This window comes from Eptesicus fuscus, chromosome 17 (assembly GCF_027574615.1).
Source record: "Eptesicus fuscus isolate TK198812 chromosome 17, DD_ASM_mEF_20220401, whole genome shotgun sequence".
Taxonomy (NCBI): domain Eukaryota; kingdom Metazoa; phylum Chordata; class Mammalia; order Chiroptera; family Vespertilionidae; genus Eptesicus; species Eptesicus fuscus.
This window is the reverse complement of record NC_072489.1, coordinates 59,518,836-59,541,412: the sequence shown is the minus strand read 5'-3', so window position 1 is coordinate 59,541,412 and position 22,577 is coordinate 59,518,836. Positions and strand designations below refer to the sequence as shown.

At 55.1% G+C, this 22,577-nt stretch overlaps 1 protein-coding gene and 1 long non-coding RNA gene across 5 annotated transcripts; one reads left to right on the top strand and one right to left on the bottom strand.

Moving 5' to 3' along the window:
* Positions 1–3,625: 3,625 nt before the first annotated feature.
* Positions 3,626–10,764, bottom strand: TEX36 (testis expressed 36). Its single transcript, XM_028132057.2, has 4 exons — positions 10,621–10,764; positions 6,668–6,799; positions 5,057–5,137; positions 3,626–4,194 (listed from the first exon to the last, which is right to left on the bottom strand). Exons 1-4 carry the CDS (start codon positions 10,669–10,671, stop codon positions 3,802–3,804), a joined length of 657 nt encoding a protein of 218 aa, XP_027987858.2. The 5' UTR covers positions 10,672–10,764; the 3' UTR covers positions 3,626–3,801.
* Positions 10,765–10,846: 82 nt separating this feature from the next.
* On the top strand, positions 10,847–22,577 carry LOC129152066 (uncharacterized). Of its 4 annotated transcripts, none has more exons than XR_008558812.1 (4): positions 10,847–11,032; positions 18,499–18,653; positions 20,429–20,518; positions 22,495–22,577. It is a non-coding gene; the product is annotated as an uncharacterized LOC129152066 (long non-coding RNA). The 4 variants fall into 4 exon arrangements; XR_008558814.1 differs by having other exon boundaries at positions 22,523–22,553; XR_008558811.1 differs by lacking the exons at positions 20,429–20,518; positions 22,495–22,577 and adding an exon at positions 19,475–19,539.

Genomic DNA, 22,577 nt, shown 5'->3' with positions numbered 1-22,577 from the left:
ATTTCCTTCCCTCCGCTTACTCAGGGAGCCGGCTCTGCCGGGGTTGGCTTGCTGGTTATGGGGGGTTGTTCGGCACCTCTGCGCCGTGTGTGCTGGAAGACTGTTCGTGAGCAGTTCCGTTTGCTTTGGTGGCACTTAGGAAGGCCGCGCAGCCCGTCACGCGGCCGCAGCCTCTCCGGGGCCTCGGGCAGCACCAGGTTCACGCAGCGGCTGCCCGTGTGTTTGGGAGTGTCTGCCGTGTCCCCGGCCCCCCAGAGAAAAGCCCAGAACCGAGCTGAAGGGGGTCAAGCCACTGCCTGAGACGCCCCACGCGGACCAAAGATCACAGGTGGGCGGCGGCAGAGAGCCCGGAGGAGGAATTGATTCCTGTTTGTTTCATGGATCTCAGGGTGTTACCACAGCAGCACGATTCCTCCCGGAGCTCCGGAGAACATCGGGGGAACCTACACTCAGCGTATCTCCCCCACAGCCCCTCCCCCAGCAGTCGCCACTTTGGTACCAATTCTGTGGGTTGAAAGAGATGGTTGGGCTGGGCGGGGTCCTTGCTCCCTGCCCGCGGGCCGGGAGAGAGGCGTCCTGGACTTTGACTGGAGTTGCAGCGACCTCTGACCTGCAGAGGGGATGTGGCTCCTGGAAGGGCTGTGGTATCCGTCATGGAAGGAGAAACAAGGCCACACCTGAGTCCGGGGCCACACCTGAATCCGGGGGCCACACCTGAGTCCGGCGGCCACACCTGAGTCCGGCGGCCACACCTGAGTCCGGCGGCCACACCTGAGTCCGGCGGCCACACCTGAGTCCGGCGGCCACCAGAACAGAGGTGGCTGTGGCCAAAGGCAGCCACACAATGTGCAAAGCAAAGAGGCAGTCCTTAAAATGAGTCATACATGTCCAACAGGCCAGCTGGGGGTGCTTCTCCGCCTAAGAATAGGCGGCGTTTAAGAGTGGGGTACAGCCCGGCCTGTTGAGCGTCGACCTATGAACCAGGAGGTCACAGTTCGATTCCCAGTCAGGGCACATGCCCGGGTGTGCAGGAAGCAGCTAATCAATGACTCTCTCTCTCATCATGGATGCTTCTATCTCTCGCTCCCTCTCCCTTCCTCTCTGAAATCAATAAAAAATATTTTAAAAGGAGAGTGGGTTATAGATAAGAAGTCATCACCCTGCTCTTTTAAGGGTCGTGTCTACATGCCTTTGGTGGTTATGCGCTTGCCTATCATCGGCACAGTAAGGAACTGAGGCGTCCTGCTACTGTTCTAGAATGATCCTGGGTGCATCACTCAGAAATGTTATTTCTACGCCATCAGCCCTGCTTTCAGCATCTAAGTCATTTCCGGGATGGCACAAGCCCAAGTCTAATTCGTTAAAACAGGAGAAATCTATAAACACCTGCATGGGATGGATTAGTGAGCGGGGGTTTGTTTAGCTGGCTGTTTAGTCCTCTGTTCAGAGCAGCACAGCCAGACCGAGAAGCACAGCAGCAGGCCGTGGCCATGCCTGGCTATTGAAGACTTTCCTTTTGTGAGCGGGGGTATTGTATTTGGGGTGTCAGCCCTGGAGCCCCCAAGACCTCCCCTCCCCCCGTGAATGTGCTGTGTCCTTCTGTTCTCGGTTCACTGGATTGAAAACTGGGACGTCATCGATCGGTGTGGTTTATTTTTTATGTCGGAAACAATTAAGTGAAAAAAGACTGGTTTTAAGGGCAGGTTGTCTAATTTGTGTTTTTATAAACGGTCACGATCCCCCCTCCCCGCAGCCACTCTTTCCCCATCCACACGTCTCTCCTTCACGTAATCGCAGACTTGGTGCTGTGTACCTTTGGGTAGTTTTTAAGGTTTCATCTCCAGGAAATGGAATGTGGGGTCACTCTTGTTGGAGATAGGTGGGTTTGGGGTAGAGAAGGGGGAGGCACGGAGGCTCAGCAGGTGTGGACGGTGAGGACACCCTGGGGGGAGAAACGGAAATGGAAGGCGCACACCTGGAGGACCGCATTCCTGTGTCGGGGGGCAGAGGCCGCGGGTTTCGGAGAACTGACCACGGCAGAGCTCAGCCACGCCACCCTGTGCGTGAGGATGTGGACCGGAGAGAGAGGATGTGAATTCTCACTTCTGCCAGTGAGTCATCTACACAGAACACCCAAGAGAACCCACTGAGAAAGCACGAGAGCTTTATTTTAATACATTGTGTGTGTGTTTATTAGAAGGTTAGCAGGTTAAAAATACAAGGTGTACATACAGAAGTCAGCGTCTCTCTTACGCATCAGGCAAAACCAAACTAAAACTGAAACGTAAAAATATAACATTCAAAATAGCCATAAAAGTTCAAACTAGGCAGGGACAAGCACAGAAAAGAAACATGTCAGACGTATGTGAAGAAAACTCTGGAAGTTTACGGAAGAACATAAAATAAGATTTAAATAAATGGGGAACTGCACCAGGGCACAAAGATGTCAATTCTCCCATAAATCAACCTCTAAATTCGGGGAAGTTCCTGTGAAATGGGCAATGGACTTACTTGACAAGCTTACTCTAAAATCCCTCCATCGGGAAATATCCAAATATAAACAAGAAACTCTGGGTAGAGGGTGATGGTGACAGTTTTCAGGAGGGAAATTGGAATGGCCACGAGCAGGAAGATGCTCCGCTTCACTCATAACCACAGAAATGCAAGATAGAAAAATAACAAGATACCACTTTTTGGTCCCCACATATCTATCCTTAATTGTCCAAAAGATAATTCGAAGTGGGGTCGTGTAGTGTCGGCTCTGGCAGCCAAAAGTTAGAAACAATTCAAACTCTCATTAACAAGAAGATAATTTTAAAAAGTATGGCACATTGGTCTAGCCCAGTGGTCGGCAAACTCATTAGCCAACAGAGCCAAATATCAACAGTACAATGACTGAAATTTCTTTTGAGAGCCTAATTTTTTAAACTTAAACCTCTTCTAACGCCACTTCTTCAAAATAGACTCACTCAGGCTGTGGTATTTTGTGGAAGAGCCACACTCAAGGGGCCAAAGAGCCGCATGTGGCTCACGAGCCGCGGTTTGCCAACCACTGGCCTAGCCGGCGTGGCTCAGTGGTTGACTGTCGACCTATGGACCGGGAGGTGATGGTTCGATTTCTGGTCAGGGCACGTGCCCGAGTGGTGGGCTCGATCCCCAATAGGGGGCGTGCAGGAGGCAGCCGATCAATGATTCTCAGCATTGATGTTTCTCTCTCTCTCCCTCTCCCTTCCATTTTTTATGAAATCAATAAAAATGTATTTAAAAAAATAAAAAGCAAAGCTGTCTGTGCACACTGGCACCGTGAAAACCCCAAGATTCATTGTTCCGTATGGAAAGGAAGTTGTAGAGCCGTGCGCTGTGACACAGCTGATGTTTACATTTTCACATCGTTCTGCACGTCTATCTAGGAGATGGTAAAGGCACAGAATAAAAACGAGCGGTTAACTTACGAGGACAGGACAAGGATAGGAGATGTGTTAAAACCAAGGGGAACGCCTACTTTTTCTGTATCGTTTGACGTTTCAAAGTGAAAATATAACCATATCTCAATTATGTAACTTTTAAAACTCCCCTAAATGTGAGTGTGGCCTTTTTGAAATGCATTCAATTTATTTACAACACATTCATTTAAAATGTGTATACCTTCACATATTTTTATTGGATAAGGGCTTGAATGCTTTTCAACCTAATTAAAAATAAAAAATATATATCTTAAAGGCGGGTGTGGTCCCAGAACCGGCTCTCTCTCCGTGGCAGAGACGGGCCTCTGTGCTCTGGGCGTTCGGGCACGTCCAGTCTCTAACCCTGGCAAGCCTTACGTCCACTGGCAGTGCCGGACGGGATGCCCAGCGCCAGGCCCGCCTCACAGAACTCATCCAGACTCCGCCGCAGGCGCAAGGGCTCCAGGGACGAGGTGGCCTTTTTGTCGATGGCGAACCGGACTTTCGGCTTCTTCTTCAGGAACTCGGCGTAGCTCCGCTCGGGGATGAACCTCCACGTGCCCCAGACCTCACTGTACTGCCGGGGGAAGCGCCTGAAGCGCGGGGCCACCACCGCCTCCGGGCAGACGTACGAGATCTGGTTATTCGAAAAGCCGTCCAGGTAAGACGGGACGTAGTCACAGGCCCAGAGGTTGAAATTTCTCGAAACGTGTTGCCTTTTTTCCGGGGCGACCTTCCTACGTCCCAGGGCCTGGGGAAGAATCAAGAAGATGAGGAGAGCCCTGACCGATGTGGCTCAATGGCTAGAGCATCGGCCTGCGGACTGAAGGGTCCCAGGTTCGATTCCGGTCAAGGGCATGTACCTTGGTTGCAGGCACATCCCCAGTGGGGAGTGTGCAGGAGGCAGCTGATCGATGTTTCTCTCTCATCGATGTTTCTAGCTCTCTGTCCCTCTCCCTTCCTCTCTGTAAAAAATCAATAAAATATATATATATATATTTTAAAAGAAGATGAGGAGGAAAATATGCAAGGTCACACAGCTCTGAGGTCTTCAGTGCAACCAGCTGGTGAGAGCCTACGTGTAAGTGTACAGCATGGCAGTCCGGCCGGCGGGGCTCAGGGGTGGAGCATCCACCTAGGAACCAGGGGGTCACCATTCGATTCCCGGTCAGGGCACAGGCCCGGGTTGCAGGCTCCATCCCCAGTGTGGGGCGTGCAGGAGGCAGCTGATCCATGATTCTCTCTCATCACTGATGTTTCTATCTCTCTCTCCCTCTCCCTTCCTCTCTGAAATCAATAAAAATACATTTTAAAAAATTACTTGCTGAAAATGTAACTATGGAAGATATTGAGAATTTAAGAATCCACAAAAAGGAAGGGAGGACGGAAGGGAGGAGGGGAGGAGGGAGAAAAGGAGAGAATAACGGAGACCCAGAGAGCGAGGCCCACCTGGGACCTGGAGAGTTCCGTGCATTTGTTTCCTGCAGCCTCTCACGGGGCTTTAGAGATGGCCCGGCTCCCCTGGTGAGGCGAGGACCCTGCTCAGCACAGCTCAGGAGGCCAGGAGCCCCGAGGCCGCTGCCCTCCGGGGAGGCCGGGGCGGGGGTACTCACGGAGTCAACGTAGAGCCCGGAGTTCCGGAGGCTGTGCCGGTTGTCGTGCACGGAGAAGGGGAAGTTGTTGTGGGTCGCTTGCTGGGAAGGCACGGGAGGGAGAGAGGCCCACGTGAGGCCCCGCCTGCTCTCGGGACGCCTACAGTGGCGCAAGGCAGCCGGGAGGCCAGTGACACTGAGTCAGAACGAAGCCACCTGCCCAGCGGCGTGGCTCAGGGGTTGAGCATCAACCTATGAACCACGAGGTGGCCGTTCGATTCCCGGTCAGGGCACAGGCCCAGGTTACAGGCTCCATCCCCAGGGTGGGGCGTGCGGGAGGCAGCCGATCCATGATTCTCTCTCACCATTGATGTTTCTGTCTCTCTCTCTCCCTCTGCCTTCCTCTGTGAGATCAATAAAAAGACATTTTTAAAGAATGAACCCAGCACCGGGGAGGGAGCCAGCACAGGAAGGTGAGCTCAGAGGCGTGCAGGCCAGCTCGGGGCTTTGAAACTCAGCCCTGATTGCTAATCATCATACCTCTCTCTCACACCCCTTCCTTGGAGGCGAGAAGAAACGCTTACAGCTCGCTGTGGACCCGAGAGCGGGGAAGGAGCTCGGAGGCCTTGTGGGCCCCGGGGCAGGTGGGCCCGCCCGGTGTGCCGTCAATGCCGGCTGCTCCTGCAGGCCACTCCATGCCCGAAGCTGCTCGGGGACTGGCCAGGGAGGCAGGACACGCGTGTTCATGAACGGGGAGCTGGAACCAAAGGTGCACAGACCCGCCCAACTGAGCGTCTGGACCGGGAGGGAGGAGTTCCTTCTAGAGTAAGGTGACCAGATTTTAACATGGGTGAAGCGGGACACAATTGACCAGGGTGGGGGAGGGGAGGTGGGGGTGGGGTTCTTGGTTAAAAATTTGGTCTGTATGGAGAAACAAAAATTTCCATAGAGTGCAAAAATAGTATTGTAATATATTTTTTAAAATTTCCACATAAGTACAATTTACAAATATAATAAATAAATAAAATTATGTATAGTATTATTTTATTCTTTGGCATATTTCTCATTTGAGTGAATTTTTTTTTAGTAGATTGCTGTCGTTTAAAAGGTCATGAAATTTTTCACAAGAATTTGTTAAATTATATTTCACACATAAAATGGCTTTCAAAGTCTCAACACTTAATTGTGATTTTTCTGATGTCCACACTTTATTTACCGTAGGAAAAACGCGTTCAGTCACAGCATTAGTTCCTGGTAAGGACAGCGCGTATTCCACAATTTTTAGTGCATTATTTATCCTGGCTAAACAGCCACATGGCCGCCGAAAACCGTATATTCCCTTCCCGTGCTCCCGCCGTTCCCTAGCTTGTCGTGCATTCTTTCCAAAAATCGGGACTTTTTTAAAACGCCGTGGGACGCGGGACAAATTGTTAAAAATCGGGACTGTCCCGCCAAAAGCGGGACATCTGGTCACCTTAGTCTAGAGAGGACCTGGGGTGCCCAGGGCCCAGGGCCCAGGTGGGATGCGACCAGCATTCGGGAGTCCAGGCATGGAGAGTGAGCAGGTCCTTCCGAGGAAGGATGAGCCGGGCCCCCCCCTCCCCCGAGCCAGGGCCAGCGCGCCGCACGCACCTTCTCCCGGGCTCTGTAGATGGGCGGCAGCTTCTCTTCTATTTGCCGGGAGAAGCGGGGGTTGTGGGGCTCTCGGAGCGTCACGCTGGTGATGGACTCCGGGGTCTTCTGCGTCACTCCAATGTGAGGGAACTAGGAGACAGCACGCGCCTCGGTGAAAGCCAGGCACCTCTGCCCGGCGGCGTGGCTCAGGGGTTGAGCATTGACCGCTGAACCAGGAGGTCAGGGTTCGATTCCAGGTCAGGGCACAGGCCCGGGTTGAGGGCTCAATCCCCAGTGGGGGGCGTGCAGGAGGCAGCCGATCCATGATTCTCTCTCATCATTGATGTTTCTCTCTCCCTCTCCCTTCCTCTCTGACATCAATAAAAATATATTTTAAAAAATTACTTGCTGAAAATGTAACTATGAAAGATATTGAGAATTTAAGAATCCACAAAAAGGAAGAAAGGACGGAAGGGAGATCCATGATTCCCTCTGATCATTGATATTTCTATCTCTCCCTCTCCCTTCCTCTCCCTAAAATCATTTTAAAGTAATAAAAATAACATAACACAAAGTAAAATAAAACCAGGCACCTCGGAACGCCTGAGCCAGGCGGCAGGGCTTCCTCTGTAAAGTGATTAAAATGCAATCTGGGTGCTTCTGGCACGCGAGGGGAATGGCGCGGTTTTGAGGAGTTCTTCCCAAGACAAAAAATATTGTCGTGGCCCAAGGCCATCGCTGCCGGCTGTTTCCAGTTTCGGGGGCGCCCTGCTGCCCTGGAGCCGGGAAATGCTCCTGCGGCCGGCGGGGTGGGAGGGTGCGGCCCCGCGAGGGTGAGCCCTGCAACTCCAAGACACACACATGTGTAAAGCGAGACCTTTCTGCTCAGGGGCTCCCTGTACTTGGGAACAAGACCCCGCCCATGTTCGTAGAGGGAGCCAGCCTCCTGCAGGTCTGAGTGGACCCTCAGACACCGGGGAGCCGAGGAGTGGAGGGCCCCAGGGGAGGAGGCAGGTGGTAGAGAGGGGGAAGGTGATTGGCAGGGGAAGGGCCTTCCTATCCGTGCGAAAGGCAGGGAAGGACACAGGCCTCAGCCAGCCCCACAGAGAGCTCTGGACCCGGCCGGCCTCTCAGAGTTGCCCTGAGTTGGGGCGAGGGGACAGGGCCTTGGTGTGCCCTCGTCCGTCAGTCCCTGGACGTGACCTTGGGAGGCAGCAATCTGAGTTGCCTCTTGTAGGCACTTGGTTGTTAATGTTGTTACCTGGGGTGGCGGCGGCGGGGAGGGCACGGGTGGGGGGGGGGAGTGACAGGAAGGGGAAGGAGAGAGCAACCCAAAGTAACTGAGGTATAATAGGTTTCAATGTGTTTAAAGTAAATATAAGTCAGACAAGGGGCCTCCAAACCCAGAGGCCTGCCCTGGCCTCCTCCAGTCTGGCCCGTCCGCCCCCCTGTCCCGGCACCGCGGCCCCTCCCCCCGCGGGTGCCCTTCCCACGTCAGGAATGATCCTTCACCCGCCTACGCCACAGCCTGTGTGCGCTCATCTGCAATCCGCAAGTCTGTGGGCTAAATCGCTGTAGAAAATGGCTCTAGCATTTTAATTTCACTCTTTTAAAATATGTACTTAATGGCTATACCCTGACAGCTGTGAAATAAACCCTTCTGTTAGCTGGGGTAACCGTGAAATAGCGCCTTTTAACGCGTTGGCGGTGAAATTGTTGCTGCACCCAGCCTCTCAAGGACTGAAATACTAAATAAGAGGGAGGCCTTTCCTACCTGGCAGCGGCCAGACTGCCCCCAGCAAGGTCAACTGCAACACCAAGGTCACGTCTACCGTGGCCATCACTGTCCTCCCCAGCGGGCCGCCGCCCGAAGCCAGGAATTTCTCTCATTTCCCGACTCGTCTGCAGGCACTTTGGAAACTCCAGGGTCAGCAGATTCCCTATGCCCTTCGGTGCTGGCAGGAGAGAGGCCCCACCAATGGCTCAGAGCAGACTGACTCAGGGAGACGCCGTCTGTCCAACTGAGAGGGGTCCTGGGCACACTCCTGGGGTTGCCATAGGAGATGAGACGCTCATTCTCGCTTCCTCCCTGGTGACAGAAGCCTGGCCTGGTTTGGGGTGGCAGTGTGGCCGGTTAAAAATACCTCCCCAGGCCCTAGCGGGTTTGGCTCAGTGGATAGAGCGTCGGCCTGCGGACTCAAGGGTCCCAGGTTCGATTCCGGTCAAGGGCATGTACCTTGGTTTCGGGCACATCCCCAGTAGGGGGTGTGCAGGAGGCAGCTGATCGGTGTTTCTCTCTCATCGATGTTTCTAACTTTCTATCCCTCTCCCTTCCTCTCTGTAAAAAATCAATAAAATATATATTTTTAAAAATAATTTTAAAAATAAAAATAATAATAATAAAAATACCTCCCCAGCCTGGCCAGCGGGGCGCAGGGGTTGAGCGTCGACCTATGAACCAAGAGGTCATGGGTCGATTCCCAGTCAGGACACATGCCCGGGTTGCGGGCTGGATCCCCAGCGTGGGGTGTGCAGGAGGCAGCCGATCAGTGATTCTCATCGTTGATGTTTCTATCTCCCGGGAGAGTAGGAATGGGGATCAAGGGCAATGAAGCGGCCACACAAACCTTACGCCATCATGCACCCGGGCCCTCTGGAGGCTGTGCAGGGACAGTGTCACCTCGGAGGAGGGGCAGACACGTGCCTCTGTCTGCTGCCCTTTGACCTTGCCCTCATTGCACACCCGAGTCCCACAGCCTCACCCAGAGATGTCAGAACAGAAGGCCCAACACAGCCGGGGCCTCTGGCGAAGCCCCAGGAGCAGGTGAAAGCCCTCAACCACCCACGTCTGGACTTACTTTTACTTGAGAAATACAAACCCTATTTGGCTAAGACACTGTCCCCGCCTTCCATAGCACCCAGTCCAACAGAATCTAACGGACCCTGCAGGTCTTAGAAAGAGGGGACGCTGCTTAGTCCGAGAGACGTACGTTTTCTTCTCTTCGTCATGTATTAGTGTCACATAGTTCACACTATTTCCCGTTGTCCCGGGGCAGGTCTTTCTGCCATGAAGCAGGGGCGTCGGAACGCATGTGTGTGGGTGCTGACGAGGCTAGCACTGCGCGCAGAGGTGTGGGGTACGCCTCTTGGGGATGGCGGGAGAGGGACAAGCCCACCGGGCTCTGTCAGTGACATGAGAGAGAGAGAGAGAGAGAGAGAGAGAGAGAGAGAGGTCCGAGGAAGGGCGTGAAGCTGAAAAGGTGACGTTTACTGATGACCGAGATGGGGAAATGGTGCGTTGCTGGCCTCTTCCCATTTCACAGCCCGGCGGGGCTGAGGGACCAGACTGGGGGCCCACGGGAATGTGACCAGCGGTCCCCAGTGTAACGGTGACCCCCGACAGGTGTCTTCTGAGGCCCTCCTGTGCACAGATCCCCCCCCCTCGGCACTCGGGATGCAGCCGGTGAATAAAAGGCCAAGGTCCCAGCACCCACGAAGCTTATGTTCTAGCACAGTGGTCGGCAAACTGCGGCTCGCAAGCCACATGCGGCTCCAGAGCCCAGGTTCGCCGCTCTGTTGACTAATGAGTTTGCTGACCACTGCGTAAGGCATTACCCTTACCCAGAAGTTTTGACTTCAGGTTAAAGACATTAGTACATTATTAACATGTTTTTTAAGTGTTTTTCCCTAGCAGTGGTCGGCAAACTCATTAGTCAACAGAGCAGCACACCGCGGCTCTCGAGCCACAGTTTACTGACCACTGTTCTAGCAGAGGAGACAGGCAGCACACGGGGTGTTAGGAGGAGGTGCTAGCGGGTTCCCACTTCAGAGATGGAGAAACTGAGGCCGGGTGAAGTAAGGTACCAAGTCATGCCACGGGAAGGAGCAGAGGTGGGACCGGGACTCAGGTCTGTGCCCTGCCCACGCCCACGAGGCCTGAGAGCGCTAAGGCGGGGCACCCGCGTTCTCACCCATCTTCCGTCCTTGTCTAAGGGCGGGTTGAAGCGTCTCCCTTTGGCCATGTCCTGCGGGAACTGAGGGGGCCGCGGTGGGCTCCCTCATCTCCCCATCGCCTCCCGAGCTCTCCACATCTGGAGCCGCCCCGGTCCCCCTCAGCCTCCGGTGCCCACGCTGTCATAGAAGCAAGCCGGCCCGTCACAATGGAGGAGGAGGGTGGGTCTTCCAAGGCCCCTGAGAGTTCCTGCCCCCGGCTCCCGGCAGCTGCCGCCCCCCAGTGTCGGAGGACCCCACAAACATATCAGACACGTGCAGGCCAGTCCTGAGATCGTGGAGAGTTTTCATTTTCCTTGAATCAACGATGTTTGAGTTGAGTGTTCCCATAGGAACCATCTGCCTCAGCCTCTCAGCTGTCAGAGGAGGAAAGTGAGTCTGGGCCGGGGGTGGCCTTGTCCACATCGGGGTGGCCCCTTCCTCGGCCCCTCCGTGTCCCAGCTCAGACGCACTGCCCGGAGGGACTCGCCGCTCGCTCACCTGACGGCGCGCCCGAGGCCACAGGAAGTGCGTCCGGGGGACTCTGAGATGCCCGGTGCTGTGCTACGCTGAGTGCTGCCGCGTGTCTCTGTTTCCTTTCCTTTCCACGACAACCGTTGGCATTAGTCAGAAGACAAGGGTCGGTGACCAGTGGATGGGGCCCTAGGTCCAGGGGCGGCTCCAGGGCCCGAGCCTCCCCGAGGCCCCCTGGCCTCCCCCGGCTGCCGAGGCTGCTCCGGGCGCTGGCCTTCTCCGGCCTGGACACGGTCCCGCCTCCATGGAGCGGGAGGCCCGTTGGAACCGCCGTCTCAATTTCCAGTACCTCTTGGGTCTCCTCGGTCCTTGCTCTTACGTCCTGTCAACACGGCTTATGATCCCTGGGTGAGGTGGGTCCCGACTCCCCCGCTTCGGAAGGCTCGTGTAAAGTTCCGACAAATCATCCAAGACAAGCAGAACGGAGTGAAGGGACCCCGGCCAGGGAAAATAAGGTTCTGTTTTCCTTCGGCTAGGATTTCTCGGTCCCAGATCGGGATAGGGCTGTTCGTGATGGATGCGCTTGTTTTCAGAGGGTTGGGTTACGGGGCTGAACTTGGCGGCCCACCGTTCTGAAAACAAATCTCGGAGCGCCCGGGGCCCTCGGAGCGCCCGGGGCCCTCGGATCCATCCCGGGGCTGAGAACACCGGAGGCCAGGCCCGTCCTGCCTCCGCACACGCCGGCCGGGTCTGCGTGGAGCGCAGGGGTCGGGAACGACCACTGGAGTGCGTGAGGCAGCACTGAGCACACGGCAGGGTTTACTCACTCGGCAAGTTTACTGAGCACTTCCCAGGCCCGGCACCGCAACCACCAAGACCAGTTCTTTATAAAGAGCAAATCACGCCCTGGCCGGTGTGGCTCAGTAGATAGAGCGTCAGCCTGTGGATAGAGTGTCCCAGTCAAGGGCACGTACTGGGGTTGCAGGCTCCTCCCCGGCTCAGGGCCCTGGTCGGGACGCGTGCAGGAGGCGACCAATGGATGTGTCTCTCTCACACCGATGTTTCTCTCTGTCTTTCCCTCTCTCTTCACTCTCTCTGAAAGTCAATGGAAAAATACCCTCGGGTGAGGATTAAAAAAGAGAGAGAGAGAGAGAGCAAGCCATGAGTCTGCCAGTGCCTCTCTTGGCCAGGACTCCGAGTTATTGACCAGCCAACAGTTCCTTTCCGAGAGCCGGCCACAGCACCGTGCCGTTCTCCCCGGTGCTCGCTTTGACAGGACCGCCGTTGTGGACTTCGACTCTTCGATCTTTCTCGTGTGACGGGTGGGGATTGTATGGACGATGGTGTGCCTCTCTCTTCCGTGTGTTTTCAGAGCGGGGCGCCAGTCCTTGTAATGAGCATGTGCTGTCTTCTGCAGGATGGAAGGTGGTGGGATCACGGGTGGAATTATGGGTGTTGTGCGGGAAAGTTTTCACACCTGGGTCTGCACATGCCCCCCAGGATGCCCCCACGGAGCCCAGACCCTGCACTCACGGGCATGCTCCCGCCTGTCATTCCACCAGCCGAGAGCTCCGCCTCCCACCCGCGTCCGCTCATCGGCCGATTTCGCTCGCACGGGGGAAGGCCGACCGTCTGCAGTGAAATGTTGGGCCTCTGAGGACTTCCTGGGCATCTGAATGATGGACGGGTCCTTCTCACCCTGCAAGGCGCGCGATCTGCATTCTTTCTGCAAATGGCGAGCCCCTGGCGGTGACTCGGTTGCACTTTTAGGTCACGACTCCCGTGGAACTGCTGGGAACTGTCGTGGAGGCACAAAACACGCCGCCCCGCAAAGTACGCGGCCGCTATGGCGTGAAGCGCGTTCTTGCTTCTACCCTGAGCTGCCAACCGTCTGGAAATGAACGGCCTCTCTCCCTTCCATGAGAGAGAACAAGAGACCCCGTGAGCTGCAGGAAGCGAGACTCGACCAGCGTGGGGGTTCGTACAACTGGAAGGCCACGACTCACTGCAATGATTATGAAAACCCTCGACGCTGCGGGCAAGCGTGGCACCCCGATTCAAACGACAAGAGACACCGTCGCCTAAGGACGGGATCGGGGCCGCCCTGGCTGAAAGGCAAGCTCCTCCCCCTCTCCGGGTCCTCTGGGGAAGCCTTGGGCTCGGTGGTAACGGTGGTAAAGTGGAGAACCGCTCACACGGAGAACCGCTCGCCTGGCCCGGGCCTGGCACAGGGAGAGGCCAGGAGCGTGGCCGCGTCCTCGGGGCGCTGGGCCACCCCGGAAGCAGACTCGTCACACAGATCATCGGTGGTAACTGTGAGAGGCGCAGGGTCCGAGCGCAGGACGGAGGGACCGGCGTGGATGGGAGGGGCGGCCAGGGCGGTGGCGGGGCAGTGAAGAGAAGGCGGCGGCCAGGAGCCGGGCGCTGCGAGCCCATTCCCGCAGGCGACGTGGCTCACCCGGGAGCCGGAGGGAGGCCGCCCTCTGTGACGAAGGGTCCCTGAGTTGGCGCGGGGTCGTAGGAGGAGCAGAAGGCAGTCTGAGCGCCTGGACAGCACCTTGCCCTCTGTGACCTTGACCCCTGGCAGGTGTCAGTAGACAGGGGCGTGGGGACCGCGCGGCAGCACAAAGCCAGTTGAGAGCGTTGGCTTTCTAGGAAAAGCACCTTGGACGTAAACTCACCCTCCAATGCAGCCGGCGCCTCCAGTTTATTCTTCCTCCAAATTCTGACAAGGACGGGGGTGGGAGGGGTGAGGGGGCGGGGGTGCCCTGAGTTCTGGTTCCTGTCTCTCTCTTGCTGGATTCTCACTCCGGCCTTTCTGGGTGTGTCGGGGCTCCCAGGGAGACTTCACGCCCGTGCCCCCCCGCCCCCCCCCCCCGGAAGACGCTGCCTGTCCTCTCCCAGTCTCAACGGTGGTCCTCGGAGGGGACGGCGCAGGACCAGCGGCTCAGACCGGGCGCCGAGATGGCAGGGCCGCCGGAGCCGGGGCAGCACCGCGGGACAGACGCGTATCTTTGGGCGAAGAGAGCCTGGACGGGGTCCTGGACGTGAGGAAAGGCCGGTCCGGCCCCAGGCGGGGAGAGGCCGAGGAGGGAGGCCGGAGGAGGAAGCAAGCTGGGGGCTGCTGGGCTCCCTCAGCCGCATCGTCCTGAACAACTGAGCGGAGGCTCCATCCACTGGGCAGGAAGCTGGGCGCTCAGAAAAGAGCCTCCTGACGAAGATGCTAGGAAGACACGTCGGGAAAGACAGACAGACGCGCTGCGAGCTGGCTGTGGGCCCCACCTCCCACTCCTGGGCTCGTCACCCGGGTCAGGTGAGGCCGGCCGCCACGCAGTCCCTTCTCGTCTCTCCACGTTCCCGGGCAGCGCGGCCCCAGGGGCGTCTTGGAAAGGCAAACGGGACACACACAGCGTCCCGGCTCGCGTGGCGCTCTCGACACACGTGTCCCTCCAGCGCATTAGCTCGGCGAGCGAAGGCCCGATGGTGAACGGACAGGACGGGGCGTGGAAGTGGATCTGGGTCCATCCCTTCGCTGGAGGGAGGACTGGCTTGTTCCCTGTGGCCCCCAGCCCCTCCCCCTCCCCTGGCTTCTGCCTTACTCGTCACCAAACCGCCAGCTGTCTTTCTTGCCCGGCCTCTCTAGTGTTTTCTCTGAAGTCTCAGGACGGCGTCTCCGCGGCGCTGTCTAACCGCGCAGCACCTCATCGCCGCCACGGGACTTGTGAGCGGAGGCACCGACGGGTGGGGAAACACGGAATCAAATTTCTCAGCTGACGAAGGCTTGGAAATGCGCTGGCCTCTGCTCCCACCGCTGGGCGAGGTCCTTCCTGCTCAGCCTCATCGGAGCGGCCGGAGCGCAGTGCGAGTCCCCAGCCTCCCCAGCAGTGAGCACCCGGTAACAGGGTAACAGGTCCCTGCTCTTCCTCCTCCCGGGGGGTGGGAGGGGCCTGGACCCAGCCCCCCACTTTCCAGTCAGTCTCTTCCCAAAGAAACCGGCTCCATCACCTCCCCAGGATGCTCAGACCTCACACTGCATCCTCTCCTCTGCCGTCTGCTGGGTGGAGGCACCCAGGGCCATGTCCCTTCGCTGCCGTAATTAAAAGGCCCTCTCCTGGCAACGCTGTGTTCCATTTGCATTCAGTTATTTTGCTCTCTCTCTGCCCTTGCCCTCAAGGAATTGTGGGAATGCCAGCTAACGGGCTTTTAATGGTCCTGTGATAACCGTTAGAAACTGCGAGTCAGAGGCGGGGCCGCGCACGGCAGCGGCGTCTCGGGCAGCGGCGCCACGGTCGCTCGCGTTTGATCGTCGGTTGAAATTCCGTGTTCCGTGTTCAGACACCGCCGTCCTTAAAAAAATGTAAATTAAAGGCACCTCATTGGCTTCACCATTACTTTGATAATATTTTTAAAGCTTTAAGGATACATTTTCCTTTTGATATGTTAGGGCTATTTAAAGACACATCCTGTTAAAAATTAAATTTCAAAGTCTGCAGTTGTATTTCCTGCTTCCTTTTAGAGGGGAAGGTTCCGGGATTATCTAAAACACATGCAACATGTTGGGCACGCATGCAAGCACACACACATACACACACACACACACACATATGCATGCACGCGCCGCCCTCAGCCTTTCACTGCCAAATACTTAGAATAAGGTTTTACCGGGTTTTCGGGAACAGAAGCACTGGGTGAGGCTAGTGAATGAAGACACTCTTCTGTGAAACGTGCGGCGCCGCTGAATGAGCCGTCCCTGTGCGTCCGGACGGCCCACAGCGGCCTCCTGGGAAACAGCCTCTGGTCCCGCTGCTCCGCTCTGGCGGCTGGAAACAGCCTCGAAACGCCGGCCTGGCCCCGCCAGCCAACTGGGGCCCCGGAGCCCTTAGCAAGGGGTTCCCTCTGGCCGAGCAGCCGGGCTTGTGCAGGGGCCGCCCAGGGACGTTCCGGTGAGCACCTCCTTGTCTGGCCACGTGTGGCTCGCACCTGAAACGGCCACCAAGAACGGTCAGCCACGGTGTAAAGGACCGCCTGGCCCACACACCGCAGCGCAGCCGACCCTGCAGACCAGGCAGCCTCGGGCACATAACCCCTGTCTGTGGTTGGAGTTGTTCTGAGGCGGAGCCCTCGCTGACGCTGGCCTCTGAGAGAGGGCCTTGTTCTCAGGGAGGCCTTCCCGCAGGCCCTGCTTGGGGTTCTGGGGGGGCCCTTACCTGCAGGCCCTGCTTGGGGTTCTGGGGGGGGCCCTTACCCGCAGGCCCTGCTTGGAGATGTTCAATGTGCAACCCCCGAGGATGAGAGCTGAGGGCCCAGCGGGACCCCTGAACACCCCAGTCTCGATTTGGAGAGTGCACTCGCCGCCACTTGTAAAAGCCGCCCTGGCCACTGGCACAGGAAGTGATGACTGGCACAGGAAGTGATGACTGGCACAGGAAGTGATGACTGGCACAGGAAGCTATGGGCAGCACCAGGCCTTGAAGACCAGCTCCTGTAGGGAACCCAGGGCCACGGAAGGAGGAGGTCCCAGCCACGAAGGTCGGCTCTTGGCAGCACGTGCCACGGGGCGGCCAGGGCCACTTTAGACACTGCCCAGCGGTGCCGCCAGGACTGGCATCGGGACCAAGGATGAAGACGTTACCACTGGCAGCAAAGAGTGATTTGGGAGCATTAGCTCCCAAAAAGCCTTAAAATGTCCATATTTTATGAGCCAGCAATTCTACTTCTGAGAATTTACCCCAAGAAAATACCCATACATTTACGCAATGATTTATCCTTAAGGATGCTCATTACGCAGTTTGATAGAGAAAAAAATGGACACATAATATAATTGCAATTGAATGCCATGCAGTCATGGAAAGCATCGGATGACACAGAAAAATGTGCACATTACATTGTTCAGTGAAAGAGGTAAGTACGTGTGTAGGATGATGATTCTTTGTAAAAATATCAGGTTACACAACCTGAAGGTTACACAAGAATTTTAGAGTTAAGCGTTTCTTTTTTTCTGCATTGGGATTTCCCAAATTTCCATAATGAGCATGTATTGCTATTGTGGGTCAGAAATAAAATTAAAAGATTTAAAAAAAAAAAAAAAAAGGAGGCACAGCAAAGCAAGTGATGTCTGACCAATGACAACAACGGGCGACCCCGGCGGGCGAAGGGCGTGCCAATGAAGCCATCACACCAGCAGAGTCGGTGACGTCAGCAAAGAGCCGTCCAAGCCCGGGTTTGTGTGGTTCCAGGAAAAGCGTTGCACAGGCAGCTCCGCCGGCCCCGAGCCCTGAGGATAAACCTGGGGTCCCGCTCCGAGGGCGCGGCCTGCCTGCGGGGGAGGGCGTTCCCCACTTCCCGCAGAGGAGCCCCCAGTCCCGGAGCCCCCTCAATGAGCCTGGCACCGTGGACAGTGACATCACAGACCGCTCCGCTTTGAAGACCGGAGGCCGAACAAGGAGGAGAACCAGCTTGCAGGTCCCGGGGGACCCCGCGGAGATGGGGGGCAGCGGGCCGGACCGGCTCCTCAGGATCAGACTCGGAAAGGGAGCCGGCGGAGTCCCCTGGGGCTCTCGGTCCTCCCCTGAGTGGGAAGCTCTCGGCATGACATGACGTCTCTAAGCGCGTTAGCTTTTACAGTAAATAGACCCTCGGGCACACTCACCCTCTGGGGAGGAGGCAGCCCCAGGGCAGGCCCAGGAACAGCCAGGCCAGTCCCACCGGGTGGTCCCTGACGGGCTGCGGTGGGGGACGGAGGAACAGGGAGTAGGGAGGGCATGGGGGGCCTTTCCTGCCCCCCCTTCTTCCAGCAATAACTGCTTCCTGCCTCACCCCTACCGCCCGGCCCCTCCACAGGATTTGGGAGGAGCTGACTCCGCCCCCTACTCCAGCACTGGCCAATCAGAGCATCACATTCCCTGGCCGGAATGTTTGGTTCTGGAACGGGCACGTGACAAAGTCAGGCCAATCAGAGCAAAGGAACTTCAGTTCTAGAGCGGAGCAGGAATCTGTCTGCCCGACAGACCGGTGTTAATCCAGAGCAGGAGGTGTGGCCCCTGCCCTTCTCATTCTCTGTATTCTCTGCAGCTCTGTTGGCATCTCTGCTTGTGGGTGGGGGGCGGGGTCAGGAGGCCTGGGGGTGGGGTCAGGAGGCCTGGGGGCAGGGTCAGGAGGCCTGGGGGCGGGGTCAGGAGGCCTGGGGGTGGGGTCAGGAGGCCTGGGGGCGGGGTCAGGAGGCCTGGGGGTGGGGTCAGGAGGCCTGGGGCGGGGTCAGGAGGCCTGGGGTCGGGGTCAGGAGGCCTGGGTGTGGGTGAAGGTGGGGAGGAGGGCTGTGCAGGAGAGGACCCTCCAAGCACCACGTGGGGAGCCTGGGAGGCTCAAAGGCCACTGCGGCCCTGCAGCTCTGCTGATGGAACGCCTGCTCCAGACTGAACTCAGGTCTTCAGATCCACCACCGCAATGGCGGCCTCTCCCGAGGGAAGAACGACAGTCAAACACCTTCCTTTTCTGCACGGACTGTCACCAGCTCTCCACAAGGTCATCCTGGAACGTCAAGGTGAGTGGAGACCCGCCTGGCCCTCCCGGGTGATGGACGGAGGCCATGGTGCCGATCACCAGCCAAACAGTGGGAATCCAAAGCCATCCTTTGGCCTTGGGAGAGGTGTCCACGCTCCTGGTGAGTGTGGGTGCACGTGGCCTCCCTGCCAGGTCTGGGTGCACAGGGGGGCGAGGCCAGGCTGCACTCAGGGAAGGAGGCTCCCAGCAGCACTAGCTGGGCTGTGGTTACAGCAGAGCACGGACACGGCGTGGGCCATTCCGGCGGAGCTGTGCACGGCGTCTCCGTGTACTTTCCCCCCTTCCCTGGTCCATTCTCCATCCTTCTCAGGGGGCCAGCTCCAGAGCCCCTGCTTTTCATCATCCTATTTTGCTGCCCCTCATGCACATGTACTATTATGAATAAAGTAAAAATCAATTTAAAAATACCCTGCAGTGAATATCCACATAAATACACACATATATATATATATGTGTATATATATATATATATATAGAGAGAGAGAGAGAGAGAGAGTAAGAGAGTATACTAGAGGCCCTGTGCACGAATTCATGCAAATTGAAAGGAAATTAATTAGAAGAAATATTTTCATATCACTCTTCGACCCTTTCTCTCTAATAGAAGTGTCAACCAAATTCACCATCGACGACAGATCAAAACGCATTCGTGCAATTGGCGCCAGCGAGAGCTTTACATATATCGTGCATGTGCAAGTCAACTCAGCCTTTTATATGTATAGAATAAACTTGCTTAATTAGACCTGCTTTCTGATTTAGCTAAACTTTTCCCAGCCCAGTGAAGCACCCCAACTTCTCTTTCAGGTAATTGTCAGCAACACAGCAGTAAGTATCAACACGAAGCAGATGATTATTGTAGATCACGCAGGGAGAACAAAGAGTAAAATATTTAACTGCAGCCGTGTTTGACTATATTCTGCGCAGTGAGAAAACCTGAAGTCATTTTCAAAGTCCACCATTTCCTTCTTCTTTTCAGTCAGGTCAAGTTTCTAAACTTTCTAAATCTCTGTTTTCCGGCTAATGAAAAGAAAATAGGATTCCACCGAGTCTCCTATCTACCTACTCCAGGACTTCTGTGAGGATCAAATGAGATGAGGCAGGGAAAACGCTTCACAGACATTTGGTTGAAGTGTGAAATGTTTGCACCTGGCTATAAAGCAAGTCGTGTTCCTGGGCTGAAGAAACTGCAAAGAGGCTAGTTGTTGCTAGGGAGAGGAAGCCGGGCGTTGCTATGTGATGTCATTACCTAGTGCCCACAGTGACCATTTCTGGGCTGGGCTGTGGGCCGCATTTTGCGCCATGGGGTCTTGGCAGCGTTGGCTGCGATTGGGTGGGCTGTCGCTCCGGGGTGGTGGCGGGGCCTATTTCCCACTTGGGGGAAGCCGAGTGTTGGTTTATCAGCACCAGATCCACAGTGCTGTTTCTTTTTAAATGGCCAGTGCACATCACGGCAGCTCCTGCGTTGAGCGTCTGCCCCCTGGTGGTCAGTGTGTGTCATAGCGACCGGTTGGACGGCGGACGGACACTTAGGCTTTTTTACACATAATACTAGTATATACTATATATGATGTGCTGGTGTGAGATGCTCAGATCCCTAGGACTGCAATACCCCCAGTTTTTATAAAGGCGAAGCAGGCATTCCGTGCATCGTGTGGCCATAAAAACTGTTCAAACAGTGCCGGGCTGTCATTGTGCCCATTTGGTTGTGGAACTGAAGCCCAGAAGCAAATGACTTATTGTTTTCATCATTTGTAACAGGTCTCCCAGTGTGGGTAGCCCCACCCCCTGATGTTCCCTCTCACCTCTCACCTCTCCTGGGACGATGGTACCTGTGGAATAAAACCTAAGGTAACTGAGCGAGCGTCTCTTACAAATCGGGGGAAATAACTTTGCAGCTGAGAAAACATGTTGACATATTATTCTTAGAGTGAAAATGGATACATCACAGTTTTAAATTACATTTCCATTTGAAATGGAGTCAGTTTGCACCACCTACTGGAATGTACAGTTCCATATAGTCCGAGGTTCCAAAATGATGAGCCCACTTTGAGGAATTTAGGGTTGCGTGCCCCGTTATCTTTCAGAGACCAGTCACTTTGACGTGTCGAACATGCCAAATGCTCACGTATGTTGGGACCATTTTCTAAAACAGACTCTCTTAGAAGCCACATTTAATCTTCGAGCTAAATGAACAAGTCGCACAACTACTTATAAAAATAAAATGATTAAGCCGAATACATCAACCAAAGAGATAAAAATGTAAATTGGAAGCAACACTGAAATTAATATACATTAACAGTTACTAATTCACTATTAAAAAATGAACTTCAAGCAAACAACTGGAAAATGACAGGAAACGTAAGCAAACAGGATAATAAACAGCACATAACTCAACATTAATTATAAAAGAACTCACCCAATGAAAATTTGATCGTGTTTATATCGAAAGTAATAACCATTGCCATGGCTTAATTACAGCTCAACATCAACACACAAAGTATTCATAGTCAAGTTCTTTGACATGTTTTAAGGAAACCCCAACCAAAAAAAAAAAAATGTACATTTTTTTTTCAGGACAAACTTCTCCAAGCAACACATTTCTGAATATAGAGCAGCTACATTTATTATTGTGTAATTGACAGACTCAGAAAAAAAATTCCATCTACAATATCTGCTATTCTAGATGAAATTGCTTTAGAGTAGAAGCCTAAATATATTACATTTTAATTTCTTGAAACCTATTATAGCATTTCACTTATTTTATGGGTATTTTGTCTGAAAATTGATTTTATTTTTATATGTCAACTAAATTAGATGTCAACCAAATTAACTGAAGCATAAAATATGCCAGCAAGACAGATTTACAAACACAGGCTGCAAAATGGTGCGCGAGTCACAGGAACCTAATTTAAACTCCCAGGCGCGGGAGCCCCCAAGACCGGGACCCCCTCCCCCAGAACCCTCTCTGCTGCTGCGGGTGATTTGTGTCTGACAGGCCTGCCTGCGGTGACAGGCGCCATGGGCAAGGGTGCTGGGCGGGTTTCCATTCTCATTTCAGTTCACTGCTCGGGGGTTTCATCCTGAAGGCTCGTGGCTGCGTGGGAGGCTGCGTGGGAGGCTGCGTGGTTGTGTTCCCACCAGGTCAGGAGGCAGCCTTTCCCCAGGCCTCGCACCCTGACTGGGCTCACCGCCTCCCTGGAGATGATTCTCACATGGAAATCTCTAGCCTGGACCTCCTTTTTTTTTATTTTTTATTTTTGTTATTGATTTCAGAGAGGAAGGGAGAGGGAGAGAGAGAGAGACACATCAATGATGAGAGAATCATCGATCGGCTGCCCCCTGTGTGCCCCACTCTGGGGATCGAGCCCGCAACCCAGGCCCGTGCCCTGACCAGGAATGGAACCCTGACCTCCTGGTTCAGAGGTCGACCCTCAACCACGGACCCACGCCGGCCGGGCCTGCTGACATCTCTAACCCAGCTCCGGGCCCAGGACTCGGGGAGCGTCTGTTGGAGGAAGTGAACTGAGAGTTCCTGCGTGGTCAGTCCCAACATCCCTCGCAGAAGTGCTTAGGGTTTTGTTGAGAAATGGATCATTTCATAGCCAGCCCCGTGGACGGACTTAGTGATTGACAGGACAGAAGGAGATGGCCAGAAAAACGCAACAGGGAGCATCAAACTAACCGCGATTCAGGACGAGCACGTTTCGAGAACACGAGGGAGGGAGGGAAGCGGAAAGCACACTGGGTGCGTGACGCCTGCTCTCGGCAGAGGACGGTGATGGGCCCGTGGCGGGGGGTCTGTTTCACTGTTCTGTCCGTTTAAGTGTGTATTTGAAATGTTTGTGATGAAAGGATGTGAAGAAGAAGGCAAAGGAGGAGGAGCAGCAGCTGTGGCTTTGCAGGCTCA

Coding starts and splice junctions, on each gene's coding strand:
- TEX36 (XM_028132057.2), bottom strand. CDS start 10,671: ATGGCCAAAGGGAGACGCTTCAACCCGCCCTTAGACAAGGACGGAAGA. Junction 6,800..10,620: donor TAGACAAGGACGGAAGATGG/GTGAGAACGCGG, acceptor GCTGTCTCCTAG/TTCCCTCACATTGGAGTGAC. Junction 5,138..6,667: donor TCTACAGAGCCCGGGAGAAG/GTGCGTGCGGCG, acceptor GTGCCTTCCCAG/CAAGCGACCCACAACAACTT.